We start from the raw sequence: 23,250 nt of genomic DNA on the forward strand, positions 1-23,250 counted from the left end.
GATGGACTCTGAAAAACAAACTGAGGGTTCTAGAGGGGAGGGGGGTGGGAGGATGGGTTGGCCTGGTGGTGGGTATTGAGGAGGGCACGTTCTGCATGGAGCACTGGGTGTTATGCACAAACAATGAATCATGGAACACTTCATCTAGAACTAATGATGTAATGTATGGGGATTAACATAAGAATAAAAAAAAAAAGAATTAAAAAAAATAAAATAAATAAATAAATAAAAACAAATTATGGGACTATGGGATGATCATAAAAAAGAAAATTTTACAGGTATAATAATGAATAATATAATGATATGAAAACATCCTAAATATATATAGCATGATTAGCAATTCTGAGGAAAAGTGGAAAAGAACTGCAACATAGTGATAGCCATCATCCCTGGGTGGCAGAATGATGGGTAAGTTTTCTTCTTTACAAAGTTTTCTATATTTTTCAAATTTTCAAGAAAGAGCATGAATTACCAGGAAAAAAAAAGTATTACATTTTTCATATAAAGGCATTAGAATACTAAATGAAAAAAAAGGTAAGTTAAAAGTGTGATGATGTATTTGATTACTTAAAAAAACTGAATGAACATTAACAAAAAGGTCAGAAGGATATTCTTAAAATACCAGAAGGAGATATTTCTATGTGGTAGCAATATGAGCAATTTTTATTTTTCCCTTGTTTGCATATAGATGGTTTCAATTTTCCAATATAAATACATGTGTGGAACTTTTAAAAAGTTAGAGTTAATTCCCCAAGAATTTAACAGTAAAGACTTCACTTTAGTATGTAAAGGACAGACGATTCATGAAAGAAGTATAACTAGTAAATACACATGAAGAAAAGTCCAATCTCTGGTGCTAATTAAAGAAATAAATATGAGGCTGTTGAAATTAACCTAGTAAAATTATTTAAAAAGTAATATTGAAGAATGTGGCATAACTGGTCCTTCAGGCATTGCTAGTGATCTTGTCCATTAGTACTACTTCTGGAAAAACAATGACATTATGTAGAAAAAGCAATAAAAACATGGTAATCTAAGAAAATAAATATAATATAAAAAATTCTATGTGCATGAAGCTATGAATACAACATTACCATAACATTAAGAAGCAAGCTGGAGGGAGTTCTATATATTTAACAATAGAAAATATTAGGCCCATAAAAGCATATTCAGTGGAAGGCTATGCAGTTTTTTAAAAAAAAGACAATTTAGTAAAATGGAAAATACTAATGATAAAAATATAAAATATGTGGTTATTAACTATGTTCTAAAAAGCTTTTTGAGAAAAATTAAAAGGAAATAAAACAACAATGATTAGGTAAGAGATGGTATTACATATCATTTTTATTTGCTCTCTTTTCTAAATTTTCTATAATCATTTTTCACTGAAACATATACACATATACACAATTATAATAGTAACAAAGTATAATTAATGTCAATATGGCAGCTGGAGCATCAAAGACAATAGGGATTATTTTTTCAGATCATTTGGCAGATACTCTCCGAGTTCCCAGTTGGTGAAAATGCATCTCTTTTTCTACCAGGTAGCTAAAGTCACCCACTGACATGTTAAATTAAGAAAATGGATAAATTCTTAGAAACATACAACATATCAAAATCATGAGAAATAGAAAATATGAACAGAGCAATAATGAGTAAAGAAAATGAATCAGTAATCAAAAATTTCCCAACAAAGAAAAGCCCAGGACCAGATAGTTTTACTGGTGAATTCTACCAAATATTTAAAGAAGAATTTATGCCAATCCTTCTCAAACTCTTCTAAAAAACTAAAGAGAAGGGAACACTCTCAAACTCATTTGACAAGGGCAGCATACTCTAATATGAAAGCCAGATAAGGACACTATGAAAAAAGAAAAGTACACATCAATATCCCTGATGAATATAGATGCAAAAATCCTCAACAAAATATTAACAAAATGAATTCAATGGCACATTAAAAAGATCATACACCATGATTAAGTGGAATTTATCCCTGGAATGCAACGATGGTTGAACATATGCAAATCAATAAATGTGATATAGCATATGAATAGGTTGAAAGATAAAAATCATATGATCACCTCAACAGATGTAGAAAAAGCATCTGACAAAATACAATAACTTTTATAATAAAAGTCTTCAACAAATTGGGTATAGAAGGAACATACCTCAATATATAAAGGCCATATACAACAAACCTACAGCTAACATCATACTCAAGAGTGAAAGGCTGAAAGCTTTTTCTCTAAGATCAGGAACAACACAAGGGTGCGGACTCTCACCACTCTTATTAAACACAGTACTGGAAATCCAGCTAGAACAAATCAGGCAAGATAAAAAAAATAAATAAAAGACATCTAAACTGGAAAGGAAATAGTAAATCTGTCTTTATTTGCAGATCATATGATCTTATAAGGAGACTATCCTAAAGACTCAACCAAAAACTACTCAACACATTCAGTAAAGTTGCAGTTTATAAAATTAACATACAGAAATCAGTTACATTTCTATACACTAACAATAAAATATCTGAAAAAAATAAAACAATCCTATTTACAATAACATCAAAAACAATAAAATATGTAGGAATAAATTTAACCAAGGAACTGGAAGATCAGTACACCGAAAACTACAAGATTTTAATGACAGAAATTGAAGAAGACACAAATGGAAAGATATCTTGTTTATGTTCATGGATAGGAAAAATTAATTTGTTAAAATGTCCATACTACCCAAAGCCATCTATAGATTTAATACAATCCCTATCAAGATTCAAATGACACTTTTTTACAGAAATAGAACAATCCTAAAATTTGTATGGAACCATAAAAGATCCCGCATAGCCAAAGCAATCCTGAGAGAGAAAACAAAACATCACACTTCCTGATCTCAAACTAAACTACAAAGCTGTTATAGTACTCAAAACAGTAGAGTACTGGCATAAAAATAGACACACAGACCAATGGAATGAATAAAGAGCTCAGAAATAACTCTGTGCTCATATACAGCCAAACTGCTATCTGACAAGGGAGCCAAGAGTGTTCAATGGGGGAAAAGTCTCTTCAATAAACGGTGTCAGGAAAACTGGATAAACACACGCAGAAAAATGAAACTGGACTCCTATCTTATACCACTCACAAAAATTAACTTGAAATGGATGAAAGACTTAAATGTAGTATCTGAAACCATAAAACTTCTACAAGAAAACAAAGGGGGAAAGCTCCTTGACATTGGCCTTGGCAATAATTTTTTGGATATGATACCAAAAGCACAACCAACAAAAGCAAAAATAAGTGGGACTACATCAAACTAAAAAGCTTTTGCACAGCCAAAGAAACAATAAACAAAATGAAGAGGCAATCTATGGAATGAAAGAAAATATTTGTAAACCATATAACTGATAGGGGGTTAATCCAATTTAAAAATGCACAGAGGAAATCAACAGCCATTTTTCCAAAGAAGACATACAAATGGCCAACAAGTATACGAAAAGATGCTCAACATCACTAATCACAGAAATACAAATTAAAGCCACATTGAGAGATCACCTCACACCTGTTAGTATGGGTATCAAAAAGACAAGAAATAACAAATGTTGGTGAGGAAGTGGAGATAAAGGAATCCTTGTGCACTGTGAGAAGGTGAACTGGTTCAACCACTACGGAAAATAGTATGGAGGTTCCTAAAAAAATTAAAGGGGCGCCTGGGTGGCTCAGTCGGTTGAGTGCCTGGCTCTTGATTTCAGCTCAGGTCATGATCTCAGGGTCCTGGGATGGAGCCTGGTATCAGGAGTGCTCAGCCAGGAATCTGCTTGCGGATTTCTCTCCCTCTCCCCCTGCCCCCGTGCCTTGTGCACATGCATGTGCTCGCACGTGCTCTCTCTCTCTCTCTAATAAATAAAATAAATAAATAAATAAATAAATAAATCTTTTTAAAAAACTAAATGATCCAGCAATGCCACTTCTGGGTAATATATCCAAAGGAAATGAAAACAGGATATCAAAAAGATATCTGCATTTCCATATTTATTTATTTATTTTTATTTTTTTAAGATTTTATTTATTTATTTTGACAGACAGAGACACAGCAAGAGAGGAAACACAAGCAGGGGGAGTGGGAGAGGGAGAAGCAGGCTTCCCAACGAGCAGGGAACCTGATGCGGGGCTCGACCCGAGGACCCTGGGATCATGACCTGAGCCGAAGGCAGATGCGTAACAACTTAGCCACCCAGGCGCTCCATGCATTTCCATATTTATTGCAGTATTATTCAAATAACCAAGATATGGAAACAACCTAAGTGTTTGTCAGTGGATGAATGGATAAAGAAGATGTGGGGTGTGCATGTGCGTGTGTGTGTGTGTGTGTGTGTGTGTGTGTATGTAGAGCATATATACCATATATATAAATACCATATATATATGTGGGATAATGGAATATTATTCAGCCATGAGAAAGAAGGAAATCTTGCCATTTGTGACAACATGGTGGGACTCTGAAGGTGTTATGCTAAGTGACATGAGTCAGGCAGAAAAACATCATTACTGTTTATCACTTATATGTAGAATCAAAAAAGCCAAACTCGCGGAAACAGAGTAGAATGGTGGTTACCAGCAGGACTGGGGTAGAGGAGGCAAGGGAACTGCGATACTGATCAAATAGTACAAACTTGCAGTTACAGGATGAATAAGTTCTAGGGATTGTGACTGTAGTTAATAATAATAATATACCTGAAAGTTGCTAACAGAGTAGATCTTAAATATACCGTGATGGAGGGTTTAGCTAACACTACTGTGGTAATCATATTGTAATACATGAGTATATCAAAATACATATTGTATACCTTAAATTTATACACTGTTATATGTTAATTATCTCTCAATTTAAAAAGAAAGAAAGAAAGAAAAGGTTTTCCCCTACACGGGTTTCAGCCCCTGGCTTCTAACATGGACTTCATGATTCACTGTGTCTCTTTTATTTCTGGTTTCAGAGGAAGTCTTTTTCTAATGTATGTTTAGCGGGTATTGGTGGGTGCCAACAACTTCCTTTTAAACAGAACAAAAGAAGGAGTAGCAGCAGAAATAGCACCATGATCACACCTTTCCCTTTTTCACTCTAATTCGTGTCTTTAGGAAATGCCTGTGTCAGAACCTAAAACCTGTGCACAAGTATTTCTAGTACTCACGGACCTGAAGCTGTGCTCTCTGCATTTACACAAGCCTCTCAATTCCTGTATGTAGGAGGACCTAAGGGCACACATATTAAGAATACAAAATGATACCAGGCAGGTTCATCTTCTAGTCACTCTTGAATAAGTATCAAAATAGGAACTTCAAAACATCCCTCATTGAGGGACACTTGGCAACTAAATTTCTGAAGCTGGCAAAAAGCTCAGGACTCTACACCTAAAATCTCCTTCCTTCAGGGACCCAGTATCAGACCCAGACAATTGCAGTGTCAGGAGAAAAAAGGGCCAGTAGAGCACCAAAGCAGATTCCATCTGTTAGCTCTGCTGTTCCTACTGTCATGAAGGTGGAGTTGTGCAACAAGCACATTAATCCTTAGGACCAGACTCTTTCCTCTTGCATAAGAATAAACATTTTGAAATCCTGAACTTTATAACTTATACTATTATAACTATACTATGTCAGACCACAATTCTCTCATGCCCAGAAGCCATGAGACTGCTGAAAGCACTGAACTGTGGGACTGAAGACAACGTCACCTCCTCCCAGCAGTCTCTCAGCATCACAGTTATGGTATGTTAGCGCAAGAAGAGACCTCAGATCATTTGGCTCAACAGCTTCATCTTATATGTCTGTAAAAGCAGAAAAGGATGAGAATGATCTTAGTGACAGGAGAAATGGAAATAATCTCCACTCTTTTTTTTCTTAAGATTTATTTATTTATTTGAGAGAGAGAGAGAATGCACATGTACGCGCAAGCAGGGGGAGGGGCAGAGGGAGAGAGAGAGAGAGAGAAGCAGACATGGGGCTCCATCTCACAAGCCTGAGATCATGACCTGAGCCGAAACTAAGAGTCAGATGTTTAACAGACTAAGCCACCCAGGCACTCTTAATCTCTACTCTTGAATAGTTACTCTTGAGTTTTTGGTATTTTTCAGATACTGCTTCCTTTATCTCAAGATGGTGCTTTCCTTTACACTCTCCTCGTCACAGGATTGAATTTTAAATTCCTAATATAAAAATAACTTTATTGCAAAATGTAATTTCACTATCCCTGGCTTGGTTACTAGTTATTATTAAACATTTCTTGTACTTATTAAGGTACATTAATAAAGACAATTGTAAATACAGTGCTTTTCTTTATCATTCAACTACAGGGCAATTCAGTAATGCACACTAAAGTTAGTTTAGATTTGATATGCATGTCACAGTCAACTGAATTGTGTTTGGCAATGGATATTTTCCAAAGAACAGAGATGATTAAACTTGGAAAATTAAACCCAGCCCGAGACATACAAACCAGTAAAAAGTAATCTCAAAAAGCACATATTGAAAATCAAGATTTTAGAAGAATATACTAACCTTAAATTTTTTCCTAAGGGGGGAAAATGAATTATCTAACAGAACCCCTGTTTTCCTACTATAATCTAAATATACATTCCTTTAAGCCAAAAGAATTAGAGTAAAAAGTTTTTATACTTCCTAGAAAACTTGTTTGATCTGTGGATTTAATTCTATATGATAAAAATGTTCCAAGTATGAAATATAGAGTATAAATCCTTAGCTGTATTGCAAATGCTTTGGCATGCAGATGCTTTTTTCCATATTTTAATGAAAACCAGATTTATTTATAAGTTGCTTTAATTTCATTCTCGAATAGACTGGAACAAGAGTATCATATGTTCTGAATTAGGATCTTACTCACATCCCATATCAATTATGTAACTCAAATGCAAGACAACTTAATTGTGTCAATCATATTCCCCTGACAAGATCATTAAATGTTAACAGAGAGCTTCCAACTTTTAACAGCCATAGATTTTTAAAATATAAATTATTCTCTGAAAAGTACAGATGCCTCATACAAGTTTGGGATAAGTATTATAGCTTCTGACTTCTAACAGTAATTGTTGAAATTAGAATATTATGAACATACGGTTTCTTTTTTATAACATCTTTATAAAGGCTTATATTTCACAAAGGTACATCAAATCTCACAGAAAATAAGCACACCTGAAAGACCTTAAGTGCAATTTATTGTCAATCAAACCCTAAAATAAAAGCATAACAATATCATATTGATCTCGGAAGAAATATAGCTATGTAACTTTATTCAGAAATAAACTGCCCTAGATAGTTGTCAATTACCATAACATTTGTTTCTTAATTATTTTACAGCATTAAGCTTTAAAGATTGATGGTTTATCTGCATTCTTACCAATTAATATAGTCTCTTATTGATGTTTTTTTACAACTCTTAAAATCCAAAATAAGCAAATGTACATTACATGTAAAACAAGATGAGACTGCTAAAGAGGTGTGCAATTTTCATCAAAACAGAGATGATGCCAACTGGCCACAGTATTTTGAAGTATAGCTTTAAAAATCCATTTCTGACCTATAAAAAATACCATTTTAATCAATTTTCTACTAAAATGAGTAAGATGGGGGTTAACTTTCATTTTTTTTTAAACAAACGAGAAAAAAAAACCCAACAAAATAAATGGTAATTGATTTATTTATTTAATTTTATTTATTTTTAAAGACTTTATTTATTTATTTGACAGAGAGAGAGACAGCGAGAGAGGGAACACAAGCAGGGGGAGTGGGAGAGGGAGAAGCAGGCTTCCCGCCGAGCGGGGAGCCCGACGCGGGGCTCGATCCCAGGACCCTGGGATCATGACCGGAGCCGAAGGCAGACACCTAATGACTGAGCCACCCAGGAGCCCCTGGTAATTGATATAAAGAGAAAGCTATGGTAAAAGTATCACATTTAGAGAAAGAAGACCTAAGTTTTAATAGCAGTTCTGTCTCATACTACCTTAATTATTTCTAAAATTTTATATGCATGGTTATCCCTCCTCTTTCCATGAAGACATATCACAATTTAAAAAAATGTAAATAGAAGTCACCAAATTCAGGAGCAAGAAAAAGGCAAACATGTGACAACTATTAGGATTAAAATTCGACTCTGACCTCCCTGGCAGAGCAAACAGGGAAAATCCACCTTTAATATATTTATTATTATTGAAATTTCTTTATTTTTAATTGATGGTATATTTGACATTCAACATTATGGAATTTAATTCTCCACATTTACACTATTGCTATCAGCTTACAAAAGCATGTATATATATAATATCTTATTTGATCATCTCAACGACTTTGTTAAGAAGGTAATACTGGTACCTCCATTAAGCCAGGTGAAGAAACCTCAGGCTCAAAATTAAGTTATATGGCCAGAAGAAGTAAAATCAATTTGCTGAGGTCACTGACATGGATAGAACACATGTCTCCTTACTCTTAGTCTAATATTCCTGATTCTACTTCTCATTGCCTTGAGTTCTTAGCCCTAAACTATAAACTAAATTTGTCACATAGAATTTTTTGAGTAACAGAAGTTGTCCTGAATATTTTTACAGCAAATGAAAAAGTGAATTTCACATAGCTCTTTCTTAGAGCAATCGTATTCACCAAACTAAGAGCATAAAACTTAAAAGCAGACAAAGCAAGGCAGTTGTGAACATCATATGTGATAATGAATGTGGAAACCCTATAAACTGTAAAGTACTACACAAAGGCACAGTATCTTCTGATGATGAAAAATCATTAAGGACTTCTGATTTCTATTCAATCTAAAGTATACCATACTTTCCTTATAAATACGTATTTGCAGTTGTCTAAGAACTTTTTCATGGAAGCCAAGTTGTAAAACTTAAAGAATTTTGAAAACTTGCCCTGCATTCCAGAACAAGTCCAAATATTAGAGCAAAACAACCAAATATTTAAGTCTAAAAGTCTGATAGGTTTTTGTATTGTGGTTTAGAAATTATGTGAAATAACTTGATGACACTTAAAAGAATTTATTCTGTCTTTTAAAGTGTATTTTTCTCAAAATTTCTTTTTCTATGCAATGAAAGGAAAAGTATAATAAATTTGTTTTTTCCCCATAAAAAGAGATGAGTCAATAGTCTTTAGAACCCAGTATTTTTTAAATAATAAAGGAGAAAGGAAGTATAATGTGGTTTAGTATTGTTTACAATATTGTTAAAAACCAGGAAATGAAATCATTAAGTCTCTGCAAATCATTTATTTTTTTCAAACCATGCTTTAGAATAGAAATCTCACAAGTGTGGTTGTAACTTTATCACCGTGGTTTGCGGAGAAGCGACCACAGTATGATCCACTCCCCTTCTTTGTTTAAGACCTTTACTCTCCAAACTTCTCCCCATCCCCCATTCCCTACCTCAATCTTTCATATTCCCAGAAATTTCTCCTTTGCTCTTCTGCAAGAGATAGTTCCTCCCTGTCCTGCCCTATTCTATCACATCATTAATGAATATTTATTGAATTAACAAATTAATGGATACAACATGAAATATTTTCTCTTACCCAGTATGGTCTCCTGACAAAAATTCTGAAATAGCAGCAGGAAGCTCTGTTTTAATAATTAAAAGATAAGATGACATAGCTGCAAAAAAGATAAAAATAGTTCCTATTAGAATTCTATATTTTTAGCCATTTAAAGAATAATCTATACAGAAATACAGATGTCCATTAGGGCTTTGACAACATGTGGAAGATTAACTCCTACTGCACTATCCCAAAGGTATATACACACCAGGAATGGAGATAAGTAACTTTGTAGAGAATAACTGGTAGTTCATTAAGTATCCTTTGCTTACATTTCAAGCCCAAGACAAACTACTTAGGTAGAGAAATGGTCTTAATTACAGGCCATTTATAAATGAAATTTTCTTTGAAGTTCTGCACAGATTTGTATATGTTATTAACCCTGTTCAAGGCAACAGAAGTTAGTTTAGCAACAACTGATATAGAAACAGGAGTTTAATAAGTACAGCTAATAATTCTGATTACTTGTTTCTTCTTACTAGAGAGAGACAGCTCCCCAGAAGTCTCCCTCCCTCCCTCTCCTTCTCTGCTTGCCCCCAACACACGATATGCACATTACAAAATAAAAACAAAATGCATGAGTTATATTTTAAATTGTCCTCTAAAACTGATTAGAAAAGATTCAATGGAAACCATTAAGCATATTAAAGGGACAAAACTTACAACTTTTATTCCATTTTATTAACAGGGCTCATCTGTATTATGCAATCACATCCTGAAGCTAACATTGTTTCTTACATTTTATCTGACAGGATCCAAGAAAGGACTAGCTTTTACAGCATTTTAATAATGATCCTATTTCTGAGGTAGCTATAAAAAAAACACAAATCCTATAAACCTTCCATCATATATTAGGAAATATTTTAATATGGTTACAGAATATAGAACTCATTTATATGTAAATACTTGAGTTTAAGCTTACATGTTTAAGTATATAGAAACCCAGATGACTGGAATCAGAACTTCAGTTTAACAGAGTAATAATCTCTCTTCCCCCCAGAGATTAAGGATATATTAAAGAAGGACCAACAAGAATATATTCAAGAAGAATAAAGAGCGTACGCTGTACACACGTTAATTTTATTACTTATTTATATTTCAGGAAACATTTCACTTTCTCCTTGGACCTACAAAAACTAAGAACACAAATGAATGCCAAGTCTGAATGCCAAAATTGATTAAAAGGCTCAAATGTTTAAGAAAAGTATGTTTTTCTCAAACAACATATGTAAACATAGCTAAATTTTTCCACAATTATTACAGTGCTGTGTGACTACTTAAGAAAAAAAGGAAATATACTAGTTTGTATATAAATTTATATGAAGATAGACAATAACACACAAACAGATACACATAATTTTTTAAGTAAAATGATGTACCCATGGCAAAATAAAATTGAGAACAGTTAATACTTCTCTGCAATGAAAATACATATATACACATTTTCCAGTTTGTGACTACTTATTCTTCCCCAAAAGTACAGTTGCTGAAGTATAGCTTTTTCCCCAACAGAAGTACAGTACTTCTTCAAACTCTTTTTGTTTGGGGACATTACAATTGATTGTATATGAAAAGGTGTTCTGTATTGTTCATACTGTCAAAAGGAAAAAGCTATCAATTTGGCACAGAACAGAAGGAAGGTTTAGATTAACCTCCTCCACTCAAGGATTTGGGGTCTTTGTTTATAATACTTTATCTATCCCAAAGAATCATACACATATGGTATAATGAAAATCATGAGCCGAATTTTCTGAAACTGGCCTAGAGCTGTTTAAATGTATCTTGCAAGGAAAAAAAGGAGGCAAAAGTACCTTGAACACAAGGAATGCAGACTTCCTATACAATGTAATTTATTATCTGCCCATCAGTCTTTCTCGCTTGGATTAATCCAACACCACATGCATTTCTAAAGTTTCAGACATTCATCTCTTTCAGTAATTTTCTATTATTTCTTTTAGATCTTTAGTTGTAAAAGCTTCAATGAATATGATATCGTATTTCTTTCTAATATACAATCTGTCATTCTTCCCAGAATTTCTATTAGCCCCTGGCTAATCATTTGATCACTTTTATCCTCTGTTGTAGCCTTAACTCTTTGGTTTTCAAATGGGAGTCCTATTTCATTAGATTCCAGTCTGAAGAATCATGTATATTTCAAGAAACATGAACTCACCAAACATATGTTTCTCTCTCAAAAAGAGATCTCAGCATACACAATATAATAAAACATGCAAAATACTGCTTCTCTCTTAGGGAATGGTGGTGTTTAAGAGCTACAAAACCACACAGCTCCCGATGAGGAAAAGCCCCACTGATTAAGTAAGTAAAACAAAGAAAGACACTATCCTTTTCACTGTCTTAATTATTTTTTCTTAACCACAAGTAAACTTCCATGCAAGGACTAGCACCTTAAAATATTATATATAATACAGAGAAGAAACAAAAGAGATTACCAAATATACAGTAACTTAGGAAATACATCTTAGATTTACATAAAAAGGACAGTTAGCTCAGTAAAATAAAATAGAAAAGTTTTAAAGATATAATATCAATAGTAAGGCTCATATATCCATGGTTTTTAACCAAAAGGTTCACTAGATCAAACAGCTGCCTGCCACACCTCTTGTCTCATGTCTTCTATTAATGGCATAAGGAAGTGTTTAAAGACTTATCTTAGAGACAGGTCATAAGCAAGAATTTGTAAATGATTTTTTGCTGACAACAATACATACCATAGACTCCTAATACAAGACACACCATGTTGTACTCTAAATTAATAGCTGTAACAGGGTCATCCATTTTAGCCATGGTTATGGTTAAGTGATTCTGGCCCCTACACTAGCAAGCCAGAATTGGTGCTAGAAGACATACCTTGAAGACAGGTATTCAAGCCATTGCAAATCATTTAGTTTTACCACATTAACTAAATAAGTATTCTTTTTGCCTTCACTTTAAACATAACGAATAGAACTCATTTAATGGAAACTGCCCTGGGAAGGAGATAAATAAAATCTGTCAATCTAATCAAAACACAGAAATTGAAAGTATTCTTTGAAAACCATGTGGAAAAGCAACTGTTATACTAAGAAATGACTAAAATAGGGTAAAATTTGATTAGGCAATAGCTAGTAGTAAGGTATTAATATTGGTTGATCTAATCATAGAAGAGAAACACATGAGCTGGGAACATGGAGGTTGAAGGGAGAGATGTCAGAAACAACAGAAAAGGGGAAAGGGCCCTCTGAGAAAAGAACCACAAGAACAGTGAACATTTTGGAGTTTTGGATGCCTATTCCATGCTTCACAGTATTCTAAGTGATTTGCAAGCTATTTTCCCAATTAACCTTTACCACAAAACTGTGAGGTAGATATTTATTTCACAGATTTAGAAATGGAGGCATGAAGAAGTAACTTGCCCAAGGTAGTGATGGTAGAAACAGTCAGTCTGGCTTGAGAAATTTGCCCTATTAACTCCTAGGGAAAAGTGCAGGAGCAAAGTGAAGAAGAAATCACCACAGCAAAGAAAAATAAGGGAAGTCTGTCAAGACCACTCCCTAGAATTATTTTTTTCTTTTTTCATCGGCATTTAAATAACAAATTGCTTACAAATGCTGAATTCAATAGTTAAGGTCAAAGAAATTAATGAGAAGTCTTAAAAACACTATGTTCATTTCACTTTGACATGTATTTTCAATGTAATTTATTTCAGCTTTGTAGCTGGTTTGGTGAAGTTATTAGTCCAAGATTCCTCAGATAAGCTAAGGAGTTTCCTGAGGGCCTCTATTGCATCTACCACTATGATTCTAATGCATCTGCAACTATTATTGTAATTCAGAGGAAAGAGCTTCCTATTCTCACATATTTGAGATATTAACACCAAAATGAAATGTAAAAAAAATTAAAACAAAACATAAAACCAATCCCTCTTCCCAAAAACCCTGCACTCTTATGGACCATTTTTCCCAGGACTCCTTAAAAAAATATAAAGTCTCATTTGGAGTCTGGGCCTAAGAAATCATTAGTTTGCAAAAATAATTATCCTTTTTGTTAAACTCTTAAAATACACGTATGAAGATAAGATTACATACAGCTATTTTAAAAACAGAATTAGGTTTTCAGCACTTGGAAGAAGTTCAGCAACTTCTTAAAGGATTAGTCAGCCAGCCCTAAACAGATGTACTATGGGAAGAAATAATAAGTTTGCCTTTCTGTCTGAGAGATTCAATTTTACTTCAAACATGTTTTTAGTCATGGATAGCAACAGGTTTATTCTATTCAACACATCTGATTAACCTGGTGTTCCTCCTAAATGTTCAAATGCCAGTGAAAGTCTATCCCCACTCAAAATAGTACACAACACAATCTCTTTGTCTAAAACCCCCCAAAATGTCATTTCCTTAATTTGCTCATAAATGGAAATCAAAATATATAGAGGAAAATTTTCCCCATAACCCTAGGAAAATACTTATCTTTGTTTTATCATTTATAAGATCTTAAATTTGAACACAATGGGAGCAGAATATCTACAATTCTGAAATCCTATAATAAATTTCAATAAGTCACAGGAATAAACGGTACAGCATAATGAATACAGTGGAAGATACTGTAATAGCAATGTAACAGGACAGATGGCAGCTATGCTTGAGGTGAACAGAGCATAATGTATAAACATGTCAAATCACTAAGTTGTACACTGGAAACTAATGTAACATTGTGTGTCAACTATACTCAATAAATAATTTAAAAAGTTATTACTAAGAAATATATTACTTCAAAATCTTTTTTTAAATTTTTTAAAAGATTTTATTTATTTGACACAGAGAGAGAGAGAGCACAAGCAGGGGGAGCGGCAGGCAGAGGGAGAGGGAGAGGGAGAAGCAGGCTCCCCACTGAGCAGGGAGCCCGATGTGGGGCTCTACCTGAGGACTCTGGGATCATGACCTGAGCTGAAGGCAGACCTTGAACTGAGCCATCCAAGCGCCCCTCAAAACCTTTTTAAAGCGATGTGTTGCCAGTAAATTTATCAAAGGAAGTACTTGTGGGGAAAAAAAAAATCTCCTTCCAAATTTCCTATATCTTTCCTATTCTAAAGCCGTGCTTTCTAGAATTTCTGGACAGTACTGTTCAGGCTCAAAGAAGCTATAGTATGTCTACAGATGAGCTGACCAGCAGATGGCGTTGTAACAGCATGCCCAATCCCAGTCTCCCAGGGAACAGCGCAAACTATAAAACATCTAAAATGACTTCATTATCCTATTTTAAAAAAAGGGCAGAAAATAAAACTAAATAGTTCCTAATTTATCTATACTAAATCATGAATTTTAAAAATACTGAGAATTTGAAATTTTTATAGTTCTGAACTGAAAATGATCTTATTTATACCTTTCTGATTATGGGATTTAGAAATTGTGCTGCTTGAGTACAAGAAAGGGCTGCAGAGCAGAGTTTCTCTTAAGTTTTCCAAACTGAGGTGTTAATCAAGACTGCTGGAGTAAGGTTCATAAGATCTGTGCCAGACTGGAAAATCTGGATCATTCTAGCAATTTCAGGAAGTTCCAGTAAGACTACTAATGTTTAGGGCTCTACTTTCACAATATGTATCAGTGACTCGATCTTTAAACTCCTTTAAGGAACTGGGGCTTTAAAGAACTAACATGCTATCGATAGTGGTCCTTCATATTTTATAAAGAGCAAAGTAAGGATTTAACTTACTCCTCAGAGCCACCCACCTTTCCACACTCAATTAACTTCACTTTATCGTGTACTTCTACTTCACAGGACTTTCTCTGGTCTGATTAAAAATGATCTGGGGTTTACGGTTTGGTTTCTAGGAATATTTTAGCCTACTAAGTGGTCTATCTCAAGAGTTCAGATGAATGTGAAACTAACTACTTACTTTGGTTTTTAGGAAAAGAATCTCATAATGCAACACAGCTAGAGGAACCACGTGGAAGCTACGTACACTTACTTGCTACTAGGGCACTTACTCCTTTTGCTAGTAGCCTACCAAATTCAAACGCTAAGCCAGAGTTGTCTTGCCTGTAACAGCATTAAATATTAAAATTTCCAGATGTCTCTTTTCTGACTTTGTGTTCCAGCAGCAATGACTCTCAGCAAATGCCACTCCAGCGACCGAGGAAATGGGCAGCCGAGGGCTATCACTAGGACTTATTTCAGTCCCCTAATTCATGATTGTGGGGAAGAGATCAGGAATTGCTTGGAAGTAGTAACATACTTGCTAGAGGGCTCTCCAAATTCCAAAGACAAAGGTTTCCATAAGCTTAGGACAAGAGTGCTAAATTTAGCGAGTCACATTTTTTTCTATCATAAAGTTTAGAGACTATTCAAAGACACTATATTTTTCCAATCAATTTGTTAGACTACATCAATGCCCTGTGACTAATACTTGGTGCCTCATTGGTGCTGGGGGAAAAAAAGGTTTCCCGTAAGTTCTGACAGTAAATTCTTCCTAAAGAAACTATATACTCACTAATATATTCCATGATCTCCTCTTCCCAGCTGATCAATCCCCTTCCTCCTAAAGAAGCACCGAGCCAGGTTGCTGGCTTTTCCTTCTCTCTCTCTCCTTCTCTTATTCCTTCCTTTCTTCCTATAACAAGTATTACTTACTAAATGCCTACTATGTACTAGGTACTAAGAACATAAATGAATGAGCAAATTACTTAATTTATGTAATAAGGAGATATAGGGAATAACTGGGTCTTCACTGAAACATCCATGTAACAAATACTGATCAAGAGCAATTCATAATCATTTTGAAAGGTCTCTCTGTTCCATTTTTCTCATAGATTCATCAGGGGCATAGAATCTTAAAACTGAAAATGTTTAAATGTTACAAAGAACAGAAGAGTTAGGAAGCATTAATCTAAGACATGATTATTTAACCTGAAAACAGATTTCAAAATATTTATATTCTATTTTACATAAGATCGAACTCTCCTCTTACTTTCAGCCTTTTAAAATTATGTAATTCCAATCTACAAATCATTCTATGAGTTTTCAAGTCTTTCTATCATTTGTATAGTATATAAAATTATCTCTTTGAGGCAAAATCTTAGACTTTTAAGTAGAAATTTTAAAATTCAACAAATATTATTTACTGAGTTCCTCTGCCAGAACTTAGGTCAAGTTAGGAAAACGAATAAAAACACATAGTTCCTATCCCCAGTGAGTTTAAAAAATCCACAATATTTATTCTTTTCACAGGTTTTCACACACTGTATCACAGCAGAAGGATAAAGGCTTTAGAAGTAAACAGCGAAATTGAGTCCCAGCTTTATTAAGGGGTAAAGGTAAGTAAGTTATTTATCCCCTCTATGCACTGACTTCTTCCTCTGTAAGATGAGGATAGCATCATCTCCGTTGAAGAGTTTTAAGTACAGGGGCGCCTGGGTGGCTCAGTTGGTTAAGCATCCAACTTGATTTCAGCTCAGGTCATGATCTCAGGGTTGTGAGATGGAGTCCTTTGGCAGGCTCCGTGCTGCCTGGAGCCTGCTTAAAATTCTCTCTCTCCCTTTGCCCATCCCTGCTTGCTCGCTCTCTCTCTCAAAAAAAAAAAAAAAAAAAAAAGTTGTAAGTACAATTAAAGTGTCTAGTAGAATGTTTGACCTAGATAGGATCTATTATATCCATTTTTCAGTTCTAACCAATCAGGGCAAAAACTCAGACCATTTATACTAATAATAATCATCCTATCTTTCAGAAAATGGTATCAGAACCAGATTACATGCAGATGGGCATGTAAGAAGTATAAAAATTTAATGTGATGTTATACACTTCATATCATCTTATAAATATCCAACATGTTTCTAATTAAGAAAAAAGGCAAAATCCATTTTGAAGAAATAACATTATATAAGTCATATGCACAACATAATCAAGAGCCTCCCAAATCAGTATGCTGCTACTTCGCAAGCATACATGGCCTAGTAAGTGTTTAGGACTTCCACAGAACCAATTTATATCAATCAAAAAACTCTTTCTTAAGGCTCGAGTCCCTAAACTTTAACCCCAGAGGCTCAGCAGCTGCCGTAAAGGGAAGTTTGAAAAACTGAGACTCCCCTTTTCTGACAAAGAACAGCATCCATGAAAGCTTTTAGAGCAACAGTTGATTTGTGAATTACCTAAGACCACATCATCCTTTGAACCAAGTATAACCCTCCTACTGAACCACCTGTAATAAAAATATTTCAATACTCTGAAGGAGTTAACATGCCTCCCAAAGTGCCAAATTAGAATTAGAATTTTGGGGTAAGAAGGGATCTTAAGTCCCTGTTACCCATCCTATTCCCACAGCAATTTAGCTAAGAGGAAACTGAAGCCAAGAGAGTGAGGGAGGGATTTCCCCAAGATACATGGCTATCCGGTGGCACAGACAGGAGGAGACAGAATTCAAGGTACCTGACTTCCAACCCAGTGTTCTGCTCACAAGAGCAAGCTTCTACTTCTATTATAATAAAGGAATGATTTATGCATATCTGGCTAAGACAACAGAAGACAGCTCTGAAAATATGTTTCAGTTATTACTTAGTGGGCTCAATAAATAAACTTTTAGCCAATATGAAGAAAATCATGAGGACATTATTTTAAAAACTAAACATTATCAGCTTTTCTGAATTTGAGGGACATTAAAAATTACTGTGACTGGGGCGCCTGGGTGGCTCAGTCGTTAAGCGTCTGCCTTCAGCTCAGGTCATGATCCCAGGGTCCTGGGATCGAGCCCCGCATTGGGCTCCCTGCTCTGCCGGGAGCCTGTTTCTCCCTCTCCCACTCCCTCTGCTTGTGTTCCCTCCCTCTCTGTGTCTCTCTCTGTCAAATAAATAAATAAAATCTTTAAAAAAAAAAAATTACTGTGACTGTCTCTAAGTCAATTTTTCTTCTTTTTTTAAAGACATTTATTTGAGAGAGAGAGAGAGAAAGGGAGGGACTGAGGGATAGTGCACACACATGTGGGGGTAGGGGCAGAGGGAGAGGGAATCTCCATGGGGCTCAATCTCACAACCCATGAGATCATGACCTGAGCAGAAACCAAGAGTTGGTCACTTAACTGACAACACCACCCAGGGACCTTAAGTCACTTTTACTTAAAAAAGATTATAATAATATAAAGCAAACAAGCACATCAACATACTTAGAGTTGAGAGAATTGATGATTTACCTTCCACCAGATGCAGGAATCCTTTCTAGGACATTCTTTTTCTAGAACTTTTTAAAATTTTGTGTTCAGCTTTTCAAATATTTAAAGCTAGTGATCAGTCTAGCCATTCCTTTTTCTCTTTCTTGATAAATATATGTAGGATATTAAAAAGTACTTGGACATAGCTCATACAAATCACATTCAGCTCTGTTCAGTTCAACAAAGGTTTATCAAGCCCTAGGTATTGTGCTAGGTTCTGGGAGTACAAAAAGAAATGAGACCTAATCCTTGCCCTGGAAGAGCTTACAAGAGAGTAGGGGAGAAAAGCATATACAGAAATAGCTTCAATCTAATAAAAAGTGCTAAAATAGATCATGTACAATAAGAGATACAAGGGGCGCCTGGGTGGCTCAGTTGGTTAAGCGACTGCCTTCGGCTCAGGTCATGATCCTGGAGTCCCGGGATCGAGTCCCGCATCGGGCTCCCTGCTTGGCGGGGAGTCTGCTTCTCCCTCTGACCCTCCTCCCTCTCATGCTCTCTGTCTCTCATTCTCTCTCTCTCAAATAAATAAATAAAATCTAAAAAAAAAAAAAAAAAAGAGATACAAGATTAGAGAACAAGGAAGGGATCAGAGTGAAGGATACCAAGAATACAACAGTGGGCATTTTGACAAGGTCACACATTTGGATCCAAATTCCTGGATTGAAAATACTATATATTTTCATATATATATATATGAAATATACATATTCATATATATATACTATATATTCGGCTCAGGTCATGATCTCCGATCCTGGGATCAGCCCCAAGTCGGGAACCCTGCTCAGTGGAGAGTCTGCTTCTCCCTCTGCTCCTCTCATTTGTTCATGCGCGCACTAGCGCTTTCTCTCAAATGAATAAAATCTTAAAAAAAAAAAATTCTACATAAAATGCCAAACAATAGTTCAACCTAACCTAAACAAAATGTGATGGTTCTTAGTAATAACATAGAGTAATGAGGGACTGAAAATATTAAAATATACACTTGTATTAGGGGCGCCTGGGTGGCTCATGGGTTAAGCGTCTGCCTTCAGCTCAGATCATGGTCCCAGGGTCCTGGGATCGAGTTCCCCCATCAGGCCCCCTGCTTCTCCCTCCCTCTGCTGCTCCCCCTACTCTGTTGCTCCCCCTGCTTGTGCTCTCTCTCCCTCTCTCTCAAATAAATACAATCTTCAAAAACATATATATACACTCATATTAGACATTACAAGTGCATACTTAAGCAATTATATTTGCTAAAATAAGAAAAATTATTCTAAAGCAGATTAATGGCATTATACAAATTCATAAAGGAAGAGACTGCTTACTGGCTTTTAGTGTGAAGATGAAGTAATGTATGTTAGAAGGAGATTATTTGGTATGACACCCACGAAAGCATTCTTCTCTTTTTTCCATGAACATTCAAAGAATTAAACATGAATGTTCAGGATTCCCAAAACAATAGCAAGTATAATTTATTGTTGGAATGTTAATTTTTTCCTTGACCAAGAAACCCATTAAAGATGGAATTTGGTTGAATACTACTTAAAAGTAAAATAGCTCAGATCTCTTGAGTATCAGAGTTGAACTTTATTAAAGCTGTCATCTTTAAATTATTTTGAACTATTACACATAAGAAATAAGATTAAAATTTACTCTGACCATACAACCTTGTGTAAGGTCCAAAATGCATGTCAACCTTCCCTGTGTGTTTTCCTTTAACCTAATAGCATTTATTTAGTCCTCCAGTAAATGGTAAAAGAAAATTAAGACCTTGTTCAGCACTATATAACTTTTTTTTTTTTTTTAAGATTTTATTTATTTATTTGACAGAGAGAGACAAAGCGAGAGAGGGAACACAAGCAGGGGGAGTGGGAGAGGGAGAAGCAGGCCTCCCCCCGAGCAGGGAGCCCGATGCGGGGCTCGATCCCAGGATCCTGGGATCATGACCTGAGCTGAAGGCAGATGCTTAACGACTGAGCCACCCAGGCGCCCCAGCACTATATAACTTCTTTACAACATATACAAACATGACTCCCATATTTTGGATTTAAATGTTTAATACATTTAGTTAGTAACTGTCTATAATTAACAGTAATTTTTGTTTCTACATGGTTCTGGATATTGGGATCTTTTTTAATGAAAACAAGATACAAGATAAATGTGAGAACGGTTCTTATTTGCTTCAGGTTTGTTTATTTATTTACTTACGTATTTATTTTTTTATTTTTTAGAGAGGGTAGGGGTGCAGAGAGAGGGGGAGAATCTTAAGCAGACTCCACACCCAGCACACAGACCAATGCAGGGCTCAATCTCATGACCCTGAGATCATGACCTGAGCCAAAATCAAGAGTTGGATGCTTAACCAACTGAGCCACCCAGGCGCCCCAGGTTCGTTTATTTTTTAAACTACCTTGTCGTTTTAAATTTCTTGGTTATAAGAGGACACTGCTTATCTACACCAGATTGTTCACAGCCCAGGAAACGTCACTCCCTCTGAAGCAGTATATACCAATGCCATAATGAGGACAAAAGTAGAGGGGAAATACTTCAGAATCACCTGGAGAATCTTTCCGAACTGTACCTTACCACTATCACAAGTACAGAAAGCCAATGCTTTAGAGGTGTATTGCAGACCTAATAACAAGACTGAAATCAAGGATTTACCTGAAACTAAATTTAGAAGCTACTGTCTTATAAGGACTGCTAATAAAAAGGATCTTAAAAAAAAGAGAGTAATGAGGACAACGCTGAAGGTTTCTGAAGATATCTATGTGTGCAGAGGTTCAGGTTCCCAGCTAGACCTGTAGTAAGGCAATAAACAAAAGGAAGAAATCACTGCCATCACATTTATGCATAAGCAGTGCACTTTCAGTTTCTTACCTCCAATATTCTGAATTAGGATGGTGCCTGCTACTGCCACCTATAAAAGAACAAATGTATTCACAAGATGAAAGAAGAAATAAAAGGATCAGTATTTTACTAAAATCCAATAACCCATTACTAAAAAACAGATGCAGAAGTGAAGAGAAATTGAAAAGAATACGTTGTCAGCCATTTATAATACATAAAACGAATTATCATCACATAAAAAGCCCTTTTTTAATAGTTCCATAGTTACCATAAAGAATGCTTTTGAAAATTTTCTTGGCAGTCATTTTAAACAGTTAAAAGTATTAAAAACTAGTAATTGGTGATTATCAAAGTAGCAAAAAATTGAAATTAAATCTATCTGGTCTCATTCTCCCTTTTTCACTGCTTTAGGAGGTAAAATGAGACATTGCTTTAGTAGGTCGACTGCTACAGCTTGAGGTGTGCTGTGAGGATGCTGTTTTGCATAGAAGGAAATTATATAGTCTCCTGAGTGTGTTAGCGTGGCAAAAAACAAGCTTTTGAACATCCTGTCCCAGGAATTAGTAAAGTCGAGAGCAGAAAACTCTAGAGCCCACATATTCTCAGATCTGAAATTTTAAGCAAACTATTTCAAAATCAAGAATATGGAGTGGGCTTAGTGTAAGAAAGAAGAAGGTCGTGAAGACTGTAGTCTATTGGAGAACTCCTCCCCTTTCAAAATGGGGCACCTGCCGCTCAGCTCCGGCCAGCTGCTGGCATGTGAGAATGTGGATCCAATGTAGCTCTAGCTTCTACATTTCGTTAATTTTTCAAGGAAAGTCAGAAACTGAATTCTTTCAAAATTTCATAACTCTTAGTTGGCAATCAGTTAAAAATAAGAAAATGTAGGCCAAATCAAATATGCCTAAGGACTAAGTTCAGCTTGTAGGTTTGCTGGTTTGTGATTCGGATGAGCTTCCTGGGAAACTCAAGACACCTTATCCATTCTTGGTAATCAGATGTACTCAAAGGAAATGACTAGATATTCTACTTCCACTTGGGCCTTTCAATCACATAAGTCTTGGTGGATCTGCACCCCCAATGTTTGATATTTGGAGTGGCCTAGCTATCTAGGATCATTCAGTTCATGGACTGGGAACAGATCACCTCTCAGACTCCCCTCTACTAGGAATTCCATCAGTGGTACATCATTTGCCTATCCTGGAAACACTAGAGGCCTTGGGGTCTGCAGAGTAGGGCTAATGATGGAGTAGTTGGCACTCTAACTTTTCCAGAAGAAACTTTGCATGTCAACTCTTTTAAAAATTAGTTACAAAATGTCATAGTTATTTGTGAAGACTATTTTGAACTTTTGCACACTTTTATATACAACTGATAGCTACTGCTATCATACATGAAATTTTGATTTCTACTAATATATTGCAAAAAACAGTAAGATCAACTTATTCATGATTATCTTTCCATCTTAAGTGCTGAATTTAAGCACTTAAGATCTACAAAGTCAGTATGTCTATCTACCTATCTATGCCTTCAGTGCCTACTATAATGAATAGCATATGGTATTTACTCAATAAATATTTGCTTGGTGAGCAGATAAATTATAGACAATTTTAAAATCTT

At 35.2% G+C, this 23,250-nt stretch overlaps 1 protein-coding gene across 1 annotated transcript in view; it reads right to left on the reverse strand.

Annotated features, from left to right (window-relative positions):
* The window catches only part of SLC38A6 (solute carrier family 38 member 6), a 59,980-nt gene that overhangs the window by 17,583 nt on the left and 19,147 nt on the right, over positions 1-23,250 (reverse strand). Inside the window, exons 5-7 of the mRNA XM_081829756.1 lie at positions 21,661-21,700; positions 9,579-9,657; positions 7,891-7,915 (exon numbers count right to left, since the gene is read on the reverse strand). Of these exons, the coding sequence (XP_081685882.1) occupies positions 7,891-7,915; positions 9,579-9,657; positions 21,661-21,700 (144 nt within the window). The remainder of the gene's footprint in view (positions 1-7,890; positions 7,916-9,578; positions 9,658-21,660; positions 21,701-23,250) is intronic.

This window comes from Leptonychotes weddellii, chromosome 9 (assembly GCF_054177405.1).
Source record: "Leptonychotes weddellii isolate Sample4059 chromosome 9, ASM5417740v2, whole genome shotgun sequence".
Classification (NCBI taxonomy): domain Eukaryota; kingdom Metazoa; phylum Chordata; class Mammalia; order Carnivora; family Phocidae; genus Leptonychotes; species Leptonychotes weddellii.